This window comes from Mustela lutreola, chromosome 8, assembly GCF_030435805.1.
Source record: "Mustela lutreola isolate mMusLut2 chromosome 8, mMusLut2.pri, whole genome shotgun sequence".
Classification (NCBI taxonomy): Eukaryota; Metazoa; Chordata; class Mammalia; order Carnivora; family Mustelidae; genus Mustela; species Mustela lutreola.
In genome coordinates this window covers 63,988,065-64,009,574 of record NC_081297.1, presented here as the reverse complement: position 1 = coordinate 64,009,574, position 21,510 = coordinate 63,988,065, and the positions used below count along the sequence as shown (strand labels likewise).

The 21,510-nt window shown below is 42.2% G+C and overlaps 1 protein-coding gene and 1 pseudogene across 5 annotated transcripts in view; one reads left to right on the top strand and one right to left on the bottom strand.

Moving 5' to 3' along the window:
* Positions 1-9,500, bottom strand: part of SLC11A2 (solute carrier family 11 member 2) — a 39,158-nt gene extending 29,658 nt beyond the window's left edge. Inside the window, exon 1 of one of the 5 annotated variants that reach the window (XM_059185346.1) lies at positions 9,382-9,500. In XM_059185346.1, coding sequence (XP_059041329.1) covers positions 9,382-9,427 — 46 coding nt within the window. In that variant the 5' untranslated portion in view covers positions 9,428-9,500. Of the gene's footprint in view, positions 1-7,735; positions 7,969-8,068; positions 8,248-9,381 lie in introns of those variants that run through there. The other 4 variants (XM_059185350.1, XM_059185349.1, XM_059185351.1 and 1 more) reach the window with 4 other exon arrangements.
* Positions 9,501-20,179: 10,679 nt separating this feature from the next.
* LOC131840100 (U2 spliceosomal RNA) lies at positions 20,180-20,357 on the top strand (annotated as a pseudogene).
* Positions 20,358-21,510: the final 1,153 nt, after the last annotated feature.

The following is a 21,510-nucleotide window of genomic DNA, read 5'->3' as shown; positions in this document are numbered from 1 at the left end:
AGTCCTAGGTCCAACAATCAGACAAGAAATAAAGGCATTCAAATTGGTAAATAAGTAAACCTGGCACTATCTGCAGATGACAGGATATTACATACATAAAATCCTAAAGACCCCAGCAAAAAACTATCACAGGGGCACCTGGGTGGCTCAGTGGGTTAAGCCTCTGCCTTCAGCTCAGGTCATGATCTCAAGAGTCCTGGGATCAAGCCCCACATCTGGCTCTCTGCTCAGCAGGGAGTCTGCTTCCCTCTCTCCTTCTGTCTCCCTCCCTGCCTACTTAGGATCTCTCTCTCTCTGTGTCAAATTGAAAAACAAAAACAAAAACAAAAACAAAAACCCTATTACAAGTAAGAAATGAATTCAGTAGAGTCAAAAGATACAACATTAATACACAGAAATCTCTTGTGTTTCTATACACTAATAATGAAGTAACAAAAGAGGAAATTAAGAAAACAATCCCACTTAAAATTGCACCAAAAAGAATAAAATACCTAGGGATAAATTTAAGCAAAGAGGTTTAAGACCTGTACTCTGAAAACTACAACACACTGATAAACTGAAGATGACACAAAGTGGAAAGATTCACCAATGTTCATGGATTGGAAGAATAAATATCATTAAAATATCCATACTACTCAAAGCAGTCTACAGATTCAATGAAATCCCTAACTGAACCCTTTGAATCTATGTTTTTGTATCCTTTGGATAAATACCTAGTAGTGCAATTGCTGGATTGTAAGGCAGTTCTATTTTTTTTTTTTTTAAGATTTTATTTATTTATTTGACAGAGAGAGATCACAAGTAGGCAGAGAGGCAGGCAGAGAGAGAGAGAGAGGAGGAAGCAGGCTCCCTGCTGAGCAGAGAGCCCGATTCGATTCGGGACTCGATCTCAGGACCCTGAGATCATGACCTGAGCTGAAGGCAGCTGCTTAACCCACTGAGCCACCCAGGCGCCCAAGGCAGTTCTATTTTTAACTTTTTGAGAAAACTCCATAGTGTTTTCCAGAGAGGCCACGCCAGTTTGCATTCCCACCAACACTGTAAGGGGGTTCCTCTTTCTCTACATTCTCACCAATACCTGCTTCCTGCATTAATTTTAGCTATTCTGACTGCTGTGAGGTGATATCTCCTTGTAGTTTTGATTTGCATTTCCCTGATGATGGTATTGGCACAAAAACAGACACACAGTTCAGTGGAACAGAACAGAAAATCCAGGGGTGCCTGGGTGGCTCAGTGGGTTAAGCCTCTGCCTTTGGCTCAGGTCATGATCCCAGGGTGCTGGCATCAAGCCTGGCATCGGGCTCTCTGCTCAGCTGGAAGCCTGCTTCCTCCTCTCTCTCTGCCTGCTGCTCTGCCTACTTGTGATCTCTCTCTGTCAAATAAATAAATAAAATCTTTAGTATATGTGCTGCCAAAGCGAGCACAATAAATAAAATCTTTAAAAAAAAAAAAGAACAGAAAATCCAGAAATGAACCCACAACTATATGATCAATTCATCTTCAACAAAGCAGGAAAGAACATCCAATGGAAAAAAGACCGTCTCTTCAACAAATAGCACTGGGAAAACTGGACAGTCAACATGCAAAAGAATGAAACTAGACCATTTTACACTATGCACGAAAATAAACTCAAAATGATTTAAAGACCTAAATGTGAGATCTGAAACCATAAACCTCCTAAAAGAAAATACAGGAAGTAATCTCTTGGACAACCAGCCTTACCAACATAGTTACGGATATAACTCAGGCAAGGGAAGCAAAAGCAAAATAAACTAGAGATCTATATATAGATATATAGATATATGGATACAGATCCCCATATACATATATGTATATATATGGTTACAGGGAGATATATATAATATATCCCAAAATAAAAAGCTTTTGTGTATATATATATATACACACACATACCAAAATAAAAAGCTTTTCTACAACAAAGGAAAATGTCAACAAAACAAAAAGACAACCTACAGAAAGGGATATTTATAAATGATATATCTGATAAGGGGTTAATATACGAAATACATAAAGGACTTCTAAAAACTGAAGACAAAAATAATCTGATTAAAAGTGGACAGAGAACCTGAACTGACATTTTTCCCAAATAAGTACAGATGACCAACAGACACATGAAAAGATGCTCAATATCACTAAACATCAGTGAAATGCAAATCAAAGCCACAATGAAGTATCCCCTCATACCAGTGAAAATGACAAGTATCAAATATAAGAAACAAGTGTTTATGATGATGTGGAGAAAAGAGAACCCGTGTACTGTTGGTGGAAATATGAACTGGTATAACCACTGTAGAAAATAATACGGTGATTCCTCAAAAAATTAAAAATAGAGGAGCATCTGAATGGCTCAGTGGGTTAAGCCTCTGCCTTCAGCTCAGGTCATGATCCCAGGGTCCTGGGATTGAGCCCCTTCTCTGTTCAGCAGGGAGCCTGCTTTCCCCTCTCTCTCTGCCTGCCTCTCTGCCTACTTGTGTTCTCTCCCTCTGTCAAATAAATAAATAAAATCTTAAAAAAAAAATTAAAAATAGAAATACCAAATGATCTAGTATTTCCACTACTGGGCATTTACCCAAAGAAAATGAAAACACTAATTCAAAAAGATATATGCAACCCTAGGTTTACTGTAAAATTATTTACAACAGCCAAGATATGGAAGCAACCCAAGCGTGTATAGGTAGATGAAAGGATAATGAAAAGGTGATAAATACACACACACACACACACACACACACACACACACGACTATTACTTAGCCATAAAAAAGAATGACATCTTGACATTTGTGACAACCCAAATGGACCTAGAGGGTATTATGTCAAGAGAAACAAGTCAGACAGGGAAAGACAAATATCATATGATTTCACTTATCTGTGGAATCTAAAAAGCAAAACAATGAACAAATTCTTAAATATAGACAACAAACTGATGGTTATGAGAGTGGAGGTGGGAGGGAACATGGGCAAAATAGGTGAAAGGGGATTAAGAGGAGCAAACTTCCAGTTATAAAACAAGTCATGGAGATGAAAAGTACAGGATAGGGAATATAGTCAATAATATTGTAATAACATTATATGGTGACAAATGGTAACTCCATTTACCAGTGGTAAGTATCCTATAATGTATAAAATTGTCAAATCACTGTTGTACACCTGACACTACGTCAATTATGATAATTAATTTTTTTAAAAGCCATGTGAATTTCTAAATTATTCTTGAGGATGTAAAGTTTAGAATTTTTAAAATTTAGGTGTAAGTGTATCCTATTTTTCTCTTATGAAAATGAATTTGATAAAAAATGATAAAATGAAGAAAAGATAGGCTGAGAACTGATTACACCTACTTCTGTGAAGGAACAAAGTGAAAAGTCCCTGTGGTGTCAGTTTAAGAAAAAGGTCTCAAAATTCTAATCCTCACTACCTAAGTAGAGAATGTCTTCATATTAGAATGTTTTCAGCCAAAAGCTACAGGAACACACCCAGTTCATAAAGTACAAACAGTACTCCTATTGCATCATGTGCTTAATACACACCAGGGTTTCTGTATGTGTATGTCTTTCTCATTCTGACACAATGGCCATTAAGATACCAGCTTAGGCTGTTCTTTGTCTTACTGACTTTGTATACCAAGTAATAATATCAAAATTGAGAGAATCTCAAATCTACCAGAGACTACAATTTCAAATCAACATCAAGTCTATGGTTGTCACCTGAGCTGGACGTCTGTGAATCTATGTTTAGAGTTGAAAGAAAAACCTGACATTGAGAACATCTAACGATAAAAAAGAAGAAAAAGAAAATGTTAAGCAGCAAAGAGGGAAAGAGTCAGATATAGGGAGAAAGAGGACAGTTGATAATGAAACTGGCTGGCTGGCTGTCAAAGATGATAACAGCTGGGAGAAGTGTGGCCAGGCTTCAAGAAGTACTGATCGCTTAGACAAAAATATCACTCATCCACCAGAGACTTCAGAATTAGAAGGGCTTGATACCTACGAAACAGAACTTTGCCTGACCATTGCTGAGGCTTAACTAGCTTTCATACCTCTTTGATGGCTCATACGTCAGGCTCACTGAAGTCTTCCTTCTACATAGCTTGGTCTTTGTTCCTCTCAGTTCTCATAGAGAGTTTCCTCTGATTTCCCCCTAACCAGAGATACATAGCAGCGTATTTCCCTTTGGGGGAACCAACCTGACCTCACGGCCTCAAACATGGATCCTAGAACACAACTCTCAGCTCTGTGAACAATTTCAAAGACCCCTTTATATTGAAGTAACACAGTCTATTAAACAAATTTATACCCACTCATGCCTCAGAAAAAATATTTTGCCTTCACATTTGCTCAATTTTTCTCTCGCAAATGTGAAGAATGATTATTATTGAACTACTCATTTATTCCAATGACACATATTGGTCCCTTGAATGTAACCTGGCCTTAACAATTTGAGTACATATTTTCCTTGACATGTCTTTTCTTAAAGCAAATAAAAATTATATGCACAGACAGACAACATTTACTACAAGATTACTACAAGATTCTCTGGCTGCACATATGCCTCCTTCTGCTCTCTGGAGCCTGTTAAATTTGTAATAATTCACTTGTAGCCTTCTCCATTCATTACGAAGGAGTTTTAACAGACACTTGATCATGAGTGACAAATGGACCAGACCTAACAAAAACAACCCATATAAGATGACCTACTAGCAATAAGCACAAAGAAACGACTGAGAACCCTAACTTCCCAATTTAAGTTTTCACTGGAAACTGGTCCTTACATTTAAAAATGTAAATTACTGGGGTGCCTGGGTGGCTCAGTGGGTTAAAGCCTCTGCCTTCAGCTCAGGTTATGATCTTGGGGTCCTGGGATTGAACTCCACATCCGGCTCTCTGCCCAGCAGGGAGTCTGCTTCCCCCCCACCCTCTCTCTCTGCCTATCTCTCTGCCTATTTGTGATCTCTGTCTGTCAAATAAATAAATAAAATGTAAATTACTTCAGCCTTAAATTAAAAGTGGAAGAATTAGACAATAAATACATTTTTATCATTCCCAGCCAAATGTTTTATATTCCATTCTGGTATTATTATACTTTATAACACAAACAATGTTGCATTTTATCCACCATATTCCTGATGATACCTGAAGGGCTCTTCTTTGTGTCTTCATGGGCCAATAAATGTTAATTGCTCAATATATGTTTGTTAAATTATCAAAAGAATAAATGGCATCTGATGAGTGAGATGACAAGGGTCAAGGTCTTCCAAATTCTTATATTCTGCATATTCAAATACTCCCTACCTTCTTTTCCAAAATATTTTATTCAAACCAGAGAGACTCAGATGACAAAAATGACAACAATACTAGGGGAAAAAATGCTTCCCTTTCTGCCTTCAACTCTTTGAAGATGTCACACCCCTTCCTCTTTATCCAGGCACAAGCAAAAAGACACTGTTCTCTACTCTCAACAAGCCAACATTCGAATTTCAACCCTACAGAACTACTAAACTGTCTCATTCTAGAGCTAAGTAAGTGAACTTATAGCATCCCTACTTCACCCAAATCGGGCCAGCATACTGCAGCAATCAGCGATGCTCTTTTTCATAAATATAGAGTTTCTCATTTTGTGATTATGATATGTGTATAAACAGCAGCTTTCACAGAAGGAAAGAATCAGAAGACAGTACAGTCTTCCACTAGCGCCTTCCAGATAACACCAAGCTCATAGAAAGGGTATAAATCTGTCAGCAGATATATGTATTTGTGTACATGGAGAGACGACAAGGAATAAAGAGGTCTTTGACTCCACAGCACCCACCCAAAAGATGCTATTTTTATCCACACCATTCTCTAACCACTAACCTCACTTCCTTGAGTCGAAACTGAAGTAAAGCTGCTTAGTAGTTGCTGTATAGAGTAATCCAAGAAACCACTGCTGACATCCTAACACTAAAGATTAGGTTCATACCAAGCTTCCCCATTCATTAACAAGAAATACAGCCAGGCTGCCCAGAAATTCCCCTCCCGAGTCCCACAGCCATCCCGGAAACATGAGAAACCAAGTATGCTGCAATCCAGGCCTTTCTGGTATTGGATCCAAAATAAACTGTGCCTAGCCTAAGACTGTAAATGAAATATTTTCCAGTAAAAAACTAAACAGCCAAAGAAGTTCTGAGGTTTCATTTACCCGACACAGCTATCACAGACATTCCTAGTACAGCGACAGTTTCCAACCTTATTTAATGATTAAAAATAAACATCCAGTAAAAAGCCTCTAATCATATGGAATTATACTATACCTTCAGGTCAGCATTACTGCCGTGGATGGAAAACAAGGGCCTAAGGGTTCTTTCAGGATAGGCTCAGGATTCTGAGCAAAGATTAAGTAAGTAGTAATGTCAGAATTTCTTAGTTTGGAATCTTTAGGGGAAGGAAGGCACAGATAATAAAAACTCCTACATGCCAAGAACTGTTCTAAGCACCTTATGTGTATTTTTACTTTACCCTCACCAACAACCCTGTAAGACTGATATTATCAATCCCCATTTTAAGTACTTGGAAACAAAAGAATCAAGAAGCTAATAAGCAACTTGCTCAAAGGGTTACACAGATAAAAAGTGGTGCAAACTGGTGGGCCTTCGGTTTCACAGGATCAAAATAAACAGTGTCCCCCAGTTTCACCAATATTCACTAAAATTATGGCCAGCAAAAGTTTCTGCAAGCCTATCTGCCCTTGCCTCTCCTACCACAGAATTTTGCCTTTTGTCTTCCACTTTAAAGATATGCCACCCCAGGGGCGCCTGGGTGGCTCAGTGGGTTAAAGCCTCTGCCTTCGGCTCAGGTCATGATCCCAGGGTCCTGGGATGGAGCCCCCCATCGGGCTCTCTGCTCAGCGGGGAGCCTGCTTCCTCCTCTCTCTCTCTGCCTGCCTCTCTGCCTACTTGTGATCTCTGTCAAATAAATGAATAAAATCTTTAAAAAAAAAAAAAAAAAGATATGCCACCCCGTTCCTTTAACTTCACAGCACTCCTCTGAAGGCAACAGACAATACGATTACGCACAGGTTTCTCAACTTCTCCCCTAATGATGCTCTTTGAAATCGTCGGATCCATGAGGTGGGTCATTGGGGATATCAAAAGTGTAAAGGAATCCAAAGACGGACTATCAAAATACAAGCGACAGGGCGCCTGGGTGGCTTAGTGGGTTAGGGCCTCTGCCTTCAGCTCAGGTCATGATCTCAGGGTCCTGGGATCGAGCTCCGCATCGGGCTCTCTGCTCAGCGGGGAGCCTGCTTCCTCCTATCTCTCTGCCTGCCTCTATGCCTACTTGTGATCTGTCAAATAAATAAATAAGATCCTAAAATATATATATATATATACAACTGATAGCTTTAAAAGTAGGGATCTAGGAAACCGACCAGCCGGAGAGCGTACAGCCCACTTACACACCGTGTGCCACAATGCCCCCTGGAGTAGTACCTGGAGCCTGGCAGGCGCACAACAGCCCTACAACCAATCTACACACGAGCACTCAGCGGCCTCCCCAAGCCCTGCACTCGAAAGCGCTCCACGGTGTCGGCTGCACTACAGTGAACTTGATTGTTGGAGAGGAGCGGCTGGAGGCCTCGGGAGCGGGCGCGGACCCAGGGCTCTGCAGATAAGGAAGCTGCCAGGACCTTGCCCCATGCCCGTCGCCTCCTCTGCGGCCTGAAACGGGTTAGCGCACCCTGGGTCACGGGTTCCCGCGCGTCGGCAGGTCCAGCCGGGGGTTCGGCCATTTCTCTTAGGCCTCCGCGCGGAAGGGACGAGGCCCCCACAACCTCCAGCGTCCGCTTCCCGCCCCCCGCTCTCCATCTTTCTCGGAAGAATGCTGCTCCGTCTGGCCCCCCGCGCCTCAGGCCCTCCCGACCCGCACCGCCCCGCGTTGTTCCGCAAGGCGCCCCGCGCGCCCCACACTGGCCCCGGCGCCTGCTCCCACCGTCCGACCGCCCTGCGCCCTCCCAACCCGCCTGGGGAAAGTGGTGCGGCCGCGTGACCCCTGACCCCGCCTGCCCCTCACCTTACCGGCTCCACAACCACCTGACGGGACGCCCTCACGCTGGCCGCTCCATATCCCGGGAGCTAGCGCCAAGCCGGCCAACCCCCTACACGCCCCGCGATTGGCCGACAGGACCGCAGTTGCACATTCCTATTGGCTGGATTCCTCGTATTCCCCGCAGCTGCAGGAGCGCGTGGCCAGCGGACGGCGTCCCGAGGCTCCGCCCGCCCCGGGGTCAGAGTGTAGGCGGGGCCACGGCGGCCCCGGCGGGAGGTGCCTCCAGCGGGGCCATTGCCTGCGCGCGGCAGAATCGCTGAATGTGGATTTGGAGCTTCCCACGGCGCGGGCGGTCCCGGGACACGTAAATTTCCCACCGTAGTTAGCCGCTGCCTCACATTAGATACTGGCGGTGGAGCCCTTTTTTTCTGTAGACTTTGCCCTGCGAGATACGTCACCACCATCTAAAGTTTAGCCAACCCCGCAGGACCATTTCCTGTCGTCCCCGGAGCCACATCGTAGCCTCTGCTGCCTCACCAAAAGCAATCCACACCTGGGAGAACCGCGAAACACCAGCTAGTGCCGCCAGTTCTGGCGAATCAGGTGCCCTACTCCCATCTTGTCTATCTCGCTTCCCCCCTCACCCCCGCCCAGGCTTTATCTCTGTCAACCTAAAAGCAGTCCCACTCCAGCCCCAGCCTCAATCTCACGCGCCAGTCTTTCCCTGAAGATAATGGCCAGACTAGTAGTGCTGTAGAGGCAAGAAAAATGGTCTGACAAGCCACCCTCACTTTAAACAGTGTCCTTTAGACCATCCAGAAACATTTCGACACCTCCCTACAGCTTGCATTAAAGATAACCAAGCTTATTTAACCAAATTGTAGACCTAGAAAGGAAAAGCATCACCCCCTCCAACTTCTTTCTTCATGTAAAAACTGGTAGGAGAAAATTTTATTAGGTAGTAAAAAGAGTCCAAGAGAGGATGATAGGAGAGTGAACTGCAAAAAGAAAAATCAAAATCAAGAACAAAGTAAAAAAAACCTCAGGGACAAAAAAAGTGGGCCGAGCATCATCAGTTATCTGATACAGGCTGGTTTCCATACAGAATTTCTCCTGGAGAGAAAAAGAAAATGCACAAATTAGTTCAGCGAATCTCTCAACAAAACATCTGGGTAGTTTCAGCAAGACTTGATGAAGTCCCTCCAGACCAGAACCCCTCCTTTGGGAACCTCCGCTGCAACTAGAAAGTAAAATGGCTAGAGCCATTCTTGTCACCCTGCCAGCTCTGCTCAGCTGAGCAACCTCCTTGGGCTTTTGCACACTTGCTGGCTACTTACTGAGCTCACAGTGTGGAGCTTCCTCCACCTTAGGTTGCCTCTTCATTGTGCAGACTGGATTAGACTTTTCCCAGTGTCGGCTCCTGCCCCTATATATGCAGACAAGCGCGCCTCCCTGGGTTAGATAATGGCGCTTTGGCTGCCCTGAGCAATAGCACATTGGTAAAAACACCGCGGGGAGTTTCAAGAGGCAAGCCACACCCTTCAGAGCCTGATCACATTTCATCTTTGACCTGCCATGAAAAAGGAAGCATCATATATCAGCCACTCCTGGATATTAATGAACAACTAATTGAGTCTGAAAACTTTTATTCTAAGATTTCATCTTTGATCAGTTTGGGAGGAGCTGGAGGTCAACCTGTGAGTACCAGTGGATGAAAGGGGTGGGGTAAAAGGAATTGCCTTCCTTCAGGATGCCACTCCCCTTAGTGTGAAGCTAGTTGGGGCACTGGTACCAGGCCAGCATGTGTGCAAGGACTCTGCTCCCCTAAGGTGTGAGCTGAAACCAATTAACCCCAAGCCCGACAGGCTACCAGTATTTTCCGTAGGTGTGTGCAGCACTGATGCAATTATGAGGAGTCTCAGTGTGTGGGTAAAAATACCGCCCAGCCTATTCCTTGGGCTCTGAGGGACCTGCTGGCATCAGCCTGGTTAATCAGTGATCCTTAAGCCGACCACAAAGCCTTGCAAACCCAGGACTGGGGTGCCTGATGGAAAAGATAAAGAAAAAACAAAAAAAACCCAAGACGGTAGAAAAAAACAAATCCAGAGCAAGAATTTCTCAATCTGGGAGAATGGGAACTGAAAGAATGAGGAAATGATGCCTCTGGCAAATAGTTTAGTAGGCCAGCTGGAGGCACAGGTGGAAAGGAGAGAGAAGGGGGTGGGTGAGGAGAATAAGGTGGGATACTGGGAGGAAGAAGTTGCTGCCTTCAGAAAGTTTCCTGATAGTTTTTTAAAAAATCTGCTTAATGCCATGAGAAACATATGCAATAAGATAGAAAGAAATATCTTAGAATGGAAAAGAAAGAAAAGAGTATATATTTATTAAGATTTATATAGTCAGAGTAAGCTTTTAGCAAGTGGTTCTGCTTCCTCCTCAGAACAGCCATATAGGGTCAGGAGAAGAATCTATGGATCTCCTGCCCTGGACCCAGATAAAGATCTCTTTGCTCCAGGATGCACACAAGCACTTAAAGTCATATCATGACAACTTGACCTGCTCTCTATCCTTGTTCTGCCTCAGACAAGTTCCCTAATATAAAGCTGCCTTAGATGGGATAGGCCACCAATTTAATCCCCTTCAAAAGAAAGTAGAAGTACATATGCAGTCATCCACGGGCTAAAACGTTGGAGGAAAAAGCCCTATTTTTGTTTAGGAATTCCAAAAATAGGAATGGATTTTACAATGAGACTCTACCATAGCGCCTGTTTCCTTTACTCAGCAATTTCTGCCAATATATATGCTCTACTCATTGCGGGTCTGCAATTCCTATGCCGTTAATTAAACTCTTACTACGTATCTATATCAAACACCATATTTAATGTCATGAATGTGAATTATCCTCACAATAGTTTTTTAAGGCAGGAACTGTATTTTGCAGTTTAGGAACCTAAGTCTTAGGGAGGTTTCTTGCCTAAGTACATACATCTAGTTAGAACTGGGCTTTGAGCACAAATCTGTTCTTCAAGAACCAGCACTCAACTACCACACCGTATTGCCTGTATTGTGTACACCTAAAACAATTCCCTTTCATGCAAATTTAGTTTGAAAATGATCTTTCATAATATCCTATTTTAAGTTCCCCGAACATTCCACATTACCACCCTAGGCAACTCATTCCTTTATAGATATTAATATGTATTTGCCTCATGTGTACCCTTTATTGAAAGAGAAGACTTTTCTTTCCATGCCTACCTTCTACTCACTCTCCAAGTATTCTTTTTAATGCTTTTGTTTTCTCTGAAACAGCTGCCTGGATTTTAACCCCTCCCGCCCCTCCCCTTCTTTTTATTATTATTATTAATAATAATAATATTATCATCATTATCACTAATATTAAGCTTTCCTTAAAATATACCCCCCTGACTCCTCCAGGCAGCATTAGCCCTACATTTTGTCTTCTACCCAAGGACTTCTTATTCTACTCTATCACTGGCTCATTTTGTGTATATTTGACAGCCTACTATATGCCAGGCCTACGTGGGGTAGTACAGATACAACCACAAAAAAGATAAGCACGGCCCCTTACAAGGTTATTGCTTTTGTGCATTTTTCTCCCACTAAATTGTATGCTTCTCAACAGGGGTGATTATCTTATCTTTGTACACCTGCTGCTAACAAAGGCCAGCTCCATGGGAAGTGTTTCATAAATGTATAAGCCCATTTTTTTTTAAATTTTTTTTTTAAAGATTTTATTTATTTATTTGACAGAGAGAAATCACAAGTAGATGGAGAGGCAGGCAGAGAGAGAGAGAGGGAAGCAGGCTCCCTGCTGAGCAGAGAGCCCGATGCGGGACTCGATCCCAGGACCCTGAGATCATGACCTGAGCCGAAGGCAGCGGCTTAACCCACTGAGCCACCCAGGCGCCCTATAAGCCCATTTTTAAATATGTTATGGCTGACATGTTGCCTGACAGGGCATTACAGAATAATAATTAGGATACATCTGTTTCTATGTGTGTATGTATTTCCAAAGTTGGGTCTTACCTATCCTAAAAATATTCCTCCCCTGACTTCTGCTAGCCTGGTAACGCTATTCCTGTGATAAACACTGGAATGCACAGGCAGGACTCCCTTTGAGAATGAAGGACTTAAGACACCAGCTGTCTGAAGTGGGAACGCTGCTGGCAGATGGCCCTCAGCTGTCCTGTCATGCCCCTTTCTCAGGCAGCCCACACTGAATGACTGATTTACGTGAGAGTATGATGATTCAACCTTCTCATCCCTAAACAGGGACAGCTCTGAAGGTTAGCTAAGCCTTTGTCCTACATCACAGCTGAACTTCTCCTTCTGTGAAGATTTGTTTCCTTCTCTTCCCTTACTGGTGATCTTAAGATCACTTCCTAATAAATTTGCTGCCTCCATCTAAGTTGACTTCCCTTCTTAATTCTTCCCGTAACCCAAAATCAGTGTTTCTGAAAAAGTGATCTGCACTTACTCTACTTCCTCAACACTCATTTATTTTTCCACCCTTTGTGGAAATTACTTTCATGTTATCTAAGTGATATCATCATTGGCCATCTATGGTCAGAAATTCTTCAGCTCTTGTCACATTTGAAATGTACCACTGCTCTTCCAACTCTTTCTTTGGATTCCATCATACTCTGTTCGCTGGGTAGTTCTCTTGTTTTGTTTTTTTTTTGAAGACTTATTTATCTTATTTTTTGTTTGTTTTGTTTTTTTAAGACTTATTTATTTTAGAGAGCAAAGAAACGAGCATGCACAGGAGAGGCAGAGAGAGAGAGAGAGGGAGAGTGAACCTCAAGCCGACTCTGCGCAGAGCCTGACAGAGGATTGGGTCTCACAACCCCAAGATCACAACCTGAGCCAAAACCAAGAGTCAGACGCTTAACTGAATGCACCAGCCAGGTGCCTCTAGTTCTCCTATTTGGATTGATCTTCCTTGACTTTATTCAATTCCTATATTTCTCCTCTTCCTCCTATTCCTTAAATGTAGGCATTCCTTAGGTTCAGTCCTTAATCTGATAACTCCATCTAATCTCTGCAACTTCAGTGTAATAGTACCAGGGCCCACCCAGCATTAGACACATTTGTGGGACAGGTTGGAATAATGGAAAGAACAAACTCTTAAGAGTAAAGTTGATCCTGATTCCAGGGCTAGCCAGCTAGGAAACCATGCATGTTATTAAATCTTGGTGTTTTGTTTCTTTATCTGAAGAGGTCGGGTATGATACCGACCCCATAAGGATGCTACCTCTAATTTTTTGTTCCCCAAATGTACCAGTGTTCTTTCTTGCCTCCCCATCCTTTCAAAATGTTGTGCTTCTGTGGGAACATTCTTGGCTTATGCATCTTTCATCTGGCTAACTCCTACTCACCACTGAGGTCTCACTTTAAATGCTTCTTTCTCCAAAATCCTTCCATGAGCCCAGTGTCTGAGTGAGGCTTGGCTTCTATGTAGTCCTATGATGCACTGTATTCTTCCCTTTTCCACAGGGAAATATGCTGTATTCTTCCCTTTTCCACAGCACTACCCCCACTGAATTGCTTTTGCTATTTGATTTCTTCTTGAGAGTCAGGACTTTGTATTGTTCACTAGTGTATCCTCAGGGAGGACTCCAAGGCTATGGTCACATCCCTTCATAGCCATAGCATCATTTCCTTCTTTTTTTTTTTTTTAAAGATTTTATTTATTTATTTGACAGAGATCACAAGTAGGCAGAGAGGCAGGCAGAGAGAGAGAGAGAGGGAAGCAGGCTCCCTGCTGAGCAAAGAGCCCGATGCGGGGCTCGATCCCAGGACTCTGAGATCATGACCTGAGCCGAAGGCAGCGGCTTAACCCACTGAGCCACCCAGGTGCCCCGCATCATTTCCTTCTTGACTGTGATTCCCAAAGGCCATTATTCCCTGTATCCTCTTTCCCTGAGGTCTGTTACCTCGACTCACAGTTCTAGTATCCACTTTTTAAGACCTAACTCAAATGCTACCTGCTCCTTAAATCCTTTCCTGATTCTCACAGGATGTGACTTCTACTGCTCCTGAATCTTTGTAGGGGTTTTTTTGGCTCGTATTTTTGCTTTTATTAATTATTTGAGTTTATTCTCTACTTTCTGTCACTAGATTATGAGCATCATATAGCTATACATACTTTATTTTATATCATTCACTGCACCTAGCAATACACTTAGCACATCCTTGGCACTCAATAAACATTTGTGATATTGAGCTTCAGCTAAAATTTGACTTTACATATATGTAACCCATAACCGTGCTTTTCAAACTGGGTTTCAATCCATCTTATTGAGTGACAAAATCAATTTAGTGGGTCACAATCAGAATTTTTAAAAAATGAAACAGGAGGGACGCCTGGGTGGCTCAGTTGGTTAAGCAGCTGCCTTCGGCTCAGGTCATGATCCCGGCGTCCTGGGATCGAGTCCCACATCGGGCTCCTTGCTCGGCAGGGAGTCTGCTTCTCCCTCTGCCTCTGCCTGCCATTCTGTCTGCCTGTGTTCGCTCTCTCTCCCTCTCTCTCTCTGACAAATAAATAAAAAAATCTTAAAAAAAAAAAAAAAAAGAAAAGAAAGAAACAGGAAACATCAAAGACTGTCACACATACTAAGGTAGATATTGCTTCGTTAAACTTTAATAATGTGTGTGTAGTTTCTTACCTTAGCAGTCAAAAAAGGTGGAAAAACACCACTGTAATACATATGCATTATTTCAGTCAGCTGATTACAAGCTCCTTGATGAGAGAAAGCAGATCTGGCAAACCCTTAATCTTACAATCAGTGAGAACCAACCCCCTACTCTGAGTCCGACTCATAGCACGAAGCTGCCCGAGAGAGTAAAAGAGGGACTCAAGGCAAACACCAAGGTCATATCTTAAGTGAGCACAAAAGATGAAAAAATAAATTCATGAAGAAACCCTACAAATACTTAAGCAGATGAAGAGTATAGAATAGGCCTGGGATTTAGATTCAGATGACCTACATTTATTAGCTGTGTGATGCTGAATGAACTGCTAGACTTCTCCAAGCTTCAGTTTGACCAACTAAAAGAATAACATATATCCCACCTCACATAACTATGTTAAAATTAGGTTCCAGGGGTGCCTTCGTCGTCAGTCAGTTAAGTGTCTGACTTAGACTCTGGTCATGGGATCAAGCTCCACGTCTGGCTCCCTGCTCAGCAGGAAGTCTGCCTCTCCTTCCCTCTCTGCCCCTCCCCCCTCATCGTGTGCATGCTGCACGCTTGCTCTCTCTCTCAAATAAATAAATAAAATCATTTTTAAAAGTTAAGTTTTATATACACAGACACACAAGATTATTTTGTGAAGTATAGACATGTTACAAAATTTTAGGTAAAAACCTACATGTGTCATTCAGTAAACAAGTGAAAACTGATGTGGTACAAATTATACGGTTAGATGTGTCCTGGGGGGGAAAAATAAATATGCACTAGGCATGATTTTCATCTTGACTTTTAACTGTGAGTGACAGCCATAACCCATTCAGGCCAGTTGTGCTCAAAGGGAACTGAACATCCTCAGATGAGTGGGAAATCTAATGGCACATCCAGCTTTGAGCTGGGCTGGACCTGAGGACTCAAATATCGCCAAGCCACCGTCCACCTGTCTCTTTCTAACTCCCTCTCACTCTGGACTCTGCATCAGTCCTAGCATGATCTCATTCTCATGCAGGTTCTCCTTGCATAGTGGAACCATAGCCACCATCAGCTCTGGACTGATGTGATCCTCGCAACTTGCAGGTGAGAGTATCTCTTTCCTTACTGTTCTAGCAGAAGCATCAGGGAGGGCTCTGTCTGATACCTAGCACAGGTAGGTATCATGAGCTGAAAACGGGGCCCAGGGGTACCTAGGACACAAGCTGACCCTTAGAGTTAGGGGGTGTGGTCAGCCCTACCTGAGTCACCTGGACTGAAAAAGAGATTGTGGGGAGTCTTCTGTATGGGTGGGGTCAGAGATTCAGAACGACAGAGATTCAGAGTGACCAAGTTTCTAAAGCTGAATAGAATTAGTTTAGAAAGACTTCATGGTTTCTTCTGTTTAACCTCACTGTACAGAAGATATTGGACCCAGGGGAAGCTCAGTAAGTGGTGTCACTGGGGATAATGACCCATGTACCACAGTGAATAGCAAGACCGGTGGCAGAGGTCCTGGGTGACCCCACCAACGATGGGTGGGGAGAACTTCTCTCTAGTTTTCTTACCCCGTCCTTTTGCTCTGATTGCTGTGGACGTGCCAGGCAGCACAAAGTGGCTCCTGAGGGTGGTTCCTGCTGATGCTGGGTAAAGGTCCCTTATCCAAAGTCAAGGACTAATACAAAGGAAAAATTCCTCTGATCTCAGTCCTTAGCAAGGGTTATGGTTATGTCCTCTGGAAGAAGAAAAGCTTGGGGTGGGGCCTGTGTGCGTGGGGGGGGGGGTGTGTGTGGAAAGGAGATGTGAGAAGTCAGAAAGCAAGACACCCGCCCTCCCTAATTGATTGGTGACAATTTCCCTGAACTTGGAACCCCTATAACCAATCCCTACTTGGCACTGCTCTTCATCTAGCGATGCCCTTCTCCTTGAATTGACCGGACTTCTGGCATGTTTGATGTTAATTCTTTACTGTCCATGGTAGCTAGATTGGTCTTTTTTTTTTAATTGTCAGATGGATATGTCCTCTGCTTATCTGTTTCTATTAATTTTCGTAGCGTATGAATTCTTAGACCATGTTCATGAAAATATATATTCTCCATTTAGTTTAATGTCTACCTTAATTGCCCATTACAAGGAGACACTGATAAAGGCTTTTTGATGATGATTATGACTGTAAATTACACTAGAAATCAAAGGCTACCTGTTGTAATTTTGGACTAAAACTCCTCTGGACACGCCAACCTCCTCTCTTGTAAGTCTTTTCTTGCAAACTGGCTTCCACTGGACTCAGCCGAAACCTTCAGTTTGATGGCCAGGAGACCTGGGTTCTAATCTCAGATTCACCAACTTCCATGTGACTCATAACATATCTTAGCTTCACAGTCTTCTAGTGCAAGACAGAAGAAGTTCACAGGACTTTCAGGGAGGGACGAGAGGTAAAATAAGAAACTAGATGGGGGGCGGTGCCTGGGTGGCTCGGTTAGTTAAGCATCTGCTTTTGGCTGAAGTCATGAACCCAGGGTCCTGGGATTGAGCCCCAGGTCAGCCTCCCTGCTCAGTGGGGAGTCTGCTTCTCTTTCTTCCCCTGTGAGTGTGCTTTCTCTGTCTCTCACTCTTCCTCTCAAATAAATAAATAAAATTTTAAAAAAGAGAGAGCAGATGGGATAGATGTGGAAGGGTTTCAAAAGTAGGATGCAAGGATCCTGTCAGAAGTCTTTCTCTGTCAGGGCCAGCTCTCTGAGACACTCTTCTTTCTCCCTGCAAGCCCAGTTCTTCTTCTAGGAGCCTCAGGTTCCTGCTGTGAAGAATGAACCATCTTTGCATTTCATCTCTTGCAAAGATTCCTCCCAAGGACTCTCTTTACCTCATTTTTGCCCCTTACTTCTTCTTCACTGGAGGTCATTTATATTCCCGTTCTGATATTTCTAAGAGAAAGACTTAGACGGAGGAGGAGATAAGGTACCTAGGGTTCCAGAGACAATTACTGAAATGAGACATGTGGTAGAGTCAAATGACTACCACGTTTCAGAATACAGAAAAGGAACAGGCAAAAAGAAACTCCAGGTGAATTAAAGACCTAAAATTGTAAAACAAAACCTTCAAAATTATCTGAAAAAATACATAATATTTTATGATCTTAAGATAGAATTTAAAAGATCAAATTATGGGGGATGCCTGGGTGGCTCAGTCAGTTGAGCGTCTGTCTTCAGCTTAGGTCAAGATCCCGGGGTCCTGGGATCAAGTCCAGCATTGGGCTCCTTGCTCAGCAAGAAGTCTGCTTCTCCCTCTGCCTGCTCTGCCTGCCTCTCCCCCTGCTTGTGCTCGCTCTCCCTCTGACAAAAAAATAAAAATCTTTTAAAATTAAAAAGAAAAGATCAATTTATGAAAAAGTAGAAGTTACAATAGCCAATTTTGATAAAACTAACAAAAATATTAAAAACTTGTACACAGGGCGCCTGGGTGGCTCAGTGGGTTAAGCCGCTGCCTTCAGCTCAGGTCATGATCCCAGGATCCTGGGATCGAGTCCCACATCGGGCTCTCTGCTGGGCAGGGAGCCTGCTTGTTCCTCTCTCTCTTTCAGCCTGCCTCTCTGCCTACTTGTGATCTCTGTCTGTCAAATAAATAAATAAAATCTTTAAAAAAAAAAAAAAACTTGTACACAAAAAAATATCTTTTTTAAGGAAACGAAAGGTGTTGGTGAGGATGTAGAGAAAGGGGAACCCTCCTACACTGTTGGTGGGAATGCAAGCTTGTGCAGCCATTCTGGAAAACAGAATGGAGTTTCTTCAAAAAGTTGAAAATAGAGCTACTCTATGAGCCAGCAACTGTACTGTTAAAGATTTACCCCCAAAGTACAAATGTAGTGATCCGAAGGGGCACGTGAACCCAAATGTTTTATAGTGGCAATGTCCACAATAGCCAAACTATGGAAAGAGCCTACGTGTCCATCAACAGATGAATGGGTAAAGAAAATGTGATATATATATATATATATATATTTATATATAATACATATATCACACACATACATATATACATACACACAGTGGAATATTATGCAGCCATCAAAAAACCTGAAATCTTGCCATTTGCAATGATGTGGATGGAACTAGATGGCATTATGCTAAGTGAAATAAATCTGTCAGAGAAAGATAATTATCAGATGATCTCACTGATATGAGGAATTTGAGAACCAAGACAGAGGATCATAGGGGAAGGGAGGGGAAAATGAGACAAGATGGAACCAGGGAGGGAGACAAATCACAAGAGCCGCTTAATCTCAGGAAACAAACGAAGGGCTACTGGAGGGGAGTGTGAGGGATGGGATGGATGGGTGATGGACATTGAGGAGGGTATGTGCTATGGTGAATGCTATGAATTGTGTAAGACTGATCACAGACCTACACCCCTAAAACAAATAATGTGTTATATGTTAAACTTTGCTTAGCAAAAAAAGGAAAAAAATACTTCTTTTTTTTTAAGGAGGATTCACACCCAATGTGGGGCTTGAATTCATCACCCTGAGATGAGGAGTAACATACTCCACCAACTGACCAAGCTGTCCCTCAAAAGATATCTAAACAAGGTTAAAATACAAATGACAGATGGGGAGATAGGGAGAAGGTATCTGCAACATACATGCCTATCAGAAAATGATTGATATCTAGCATCTGGAAAGAATTCCATAAACCAGTAATAACAAAAGGAGGATAAACAACCCAATGGAAAAAATGGACAAAAGGTATAAATAGGTAATTACCAGGAGACATTCAAATAACCAATAATACATGGAAAAAACTATTCCACCTCTCCACTACTTGGGAAAATACAAAGTAAGCTAACAATGAGATTCCTTTCACATCACTTGGATTAGCAATAATTTAAAAGTGTGACCACTGTAAGTGTTGGTGAGAAGCTAGGACTTGCGTATCCTATAAAATTGACACAACCACTTTGGAGAGCAACCTGGAAATATTTACTCAAGTCTAGAACGTACGTGTCCTTTGATGCAGAAAGTCTATTGTCTTAGAGAAGTGTTCTCAATCCATGAGTGGGTCATGAAATCAATTTAGTGAGTCATGTCCAGCAGTTTACAAAAATGGAATAGAATAGAAAATAGAGTGCATATAACCCAAGTAGATATTACTTCACTAAACTTGCTTCGTATAGGAAATGAGTCTGATATAAAATGTATTTCAGGGACGCCTGGGTGGCTCAGTTGGTTAAGCAGCTGCCTTCGGCTCAGGTCATGATCCCAGCGTCCTGGGATCGAGTCCCACGTCGGGCTCCTTGCTCCACAGGGAACCTGCTTCTCCCTCTGACTCTGCCTTCCACTTTGTCTGCCTGTGCTCGCTCTCGCTCGCTCTCTCTCTGACAAATAAATAAATAAAATCTTTAAAAAAAAAAATAAAATGTATTTCATACTATGAGTTATGGTTTAAAAAAACCACTCTGATCGCTTCTCAGCCTTTTGGCTAAGATCAAGTGTAGTATCTGTTCTTATCAGCTTAAAAAAAACACTCTGAAAACACTGCTTAACAGAAACTTTCATACATAAGAACAAGGAGATTTGTTCAAGGACATTCCCTATAAGGGAATGTTTGTAATGTAATAATGAAACATTGGAAACAACATAAATCTTTGTAGTAACAAATAGAATAACAAATTGGAGTGTGTTCCTGTGATGAATACCACACAGCAGCTCAAATTAATGAATTTAGTCTACATAGATAAATTCTGAAAACAAATTTGAGGGAAATGAAAACAAATGCCACATGAACAGGGACCTGGATGGCTCAGTCAGTTAAGCATCTGCCTCCCACTCAGGTCATGATCCCACAGTGCTGGGATCAAGCCCTATGTCCAGCTCCCTGCTCATCAAGGAGCCTGCTTCTCTCTCTCCTACCTTCTCATGCTCGCTCTCGCTATCTCTGTGGTTATCTCTGTTTCTCTCTCTGAAAATATATCAATAAATAAAAGTGAAAAAACAAATGCCAAATGAAGCCAATTACAGGGTGCCTGGGTGGCTCAGTGGGTTAAAGCCTCTGCCATCGGCTCAGGTCATGATCTCAGGGTCCTGGGATCAAGCCCCACATCAGGCTCTCTGCTCAGCAGGGAGCCTGCTTTCCCCTCCTCTCTCTGCCTGCCTCTCTGCCTACTTGTGATCTCTGTCTCTGTCAAATAAATAAATAAATAAAAGTCCATATATTATTTGTGCAGATGTATATGTATATTCAAAAATATATATTATACATTATAAGATATAGTCAGTATATAATTATATATTATATCCATGTGTTCATACATATGTAATATATATTCAATAAGCAAATATATATTATAATATATATATTCAAAATATTAAAAGGGGACTGATATAAAAAGGATGCTCAAAAAGGGAATGAAATGGGACTTTAGGTGGTAGATACATAAATGAATGTTATAGAATTGTGTTCTCTTCCTTTTAAAAAATTTAAAAAAATTTTTTTTTGGTATTCTCCACCCAATGAGGGGCTTGAACTCATGACCCCAAAATCAAAAGTTTCATGCTCTTTGAGCCAGCTAGGTGCCCCCAAATCATTTTTATTTTCTCTATTTTTATTTTGGGGGGATGTCTGCCTGGTTTAGTCAGTGGAGTGCACAATTCTTGATCTCAGGGTCATAAGTTCAAGCCCCATGTTAGGTGTGGAGTCTACTTAATATATATATTAACTAGTATATATAAATACATATATGTATATATAAATATTAATATTTTATTTTAAAAGTAATCTCTATACCCAATG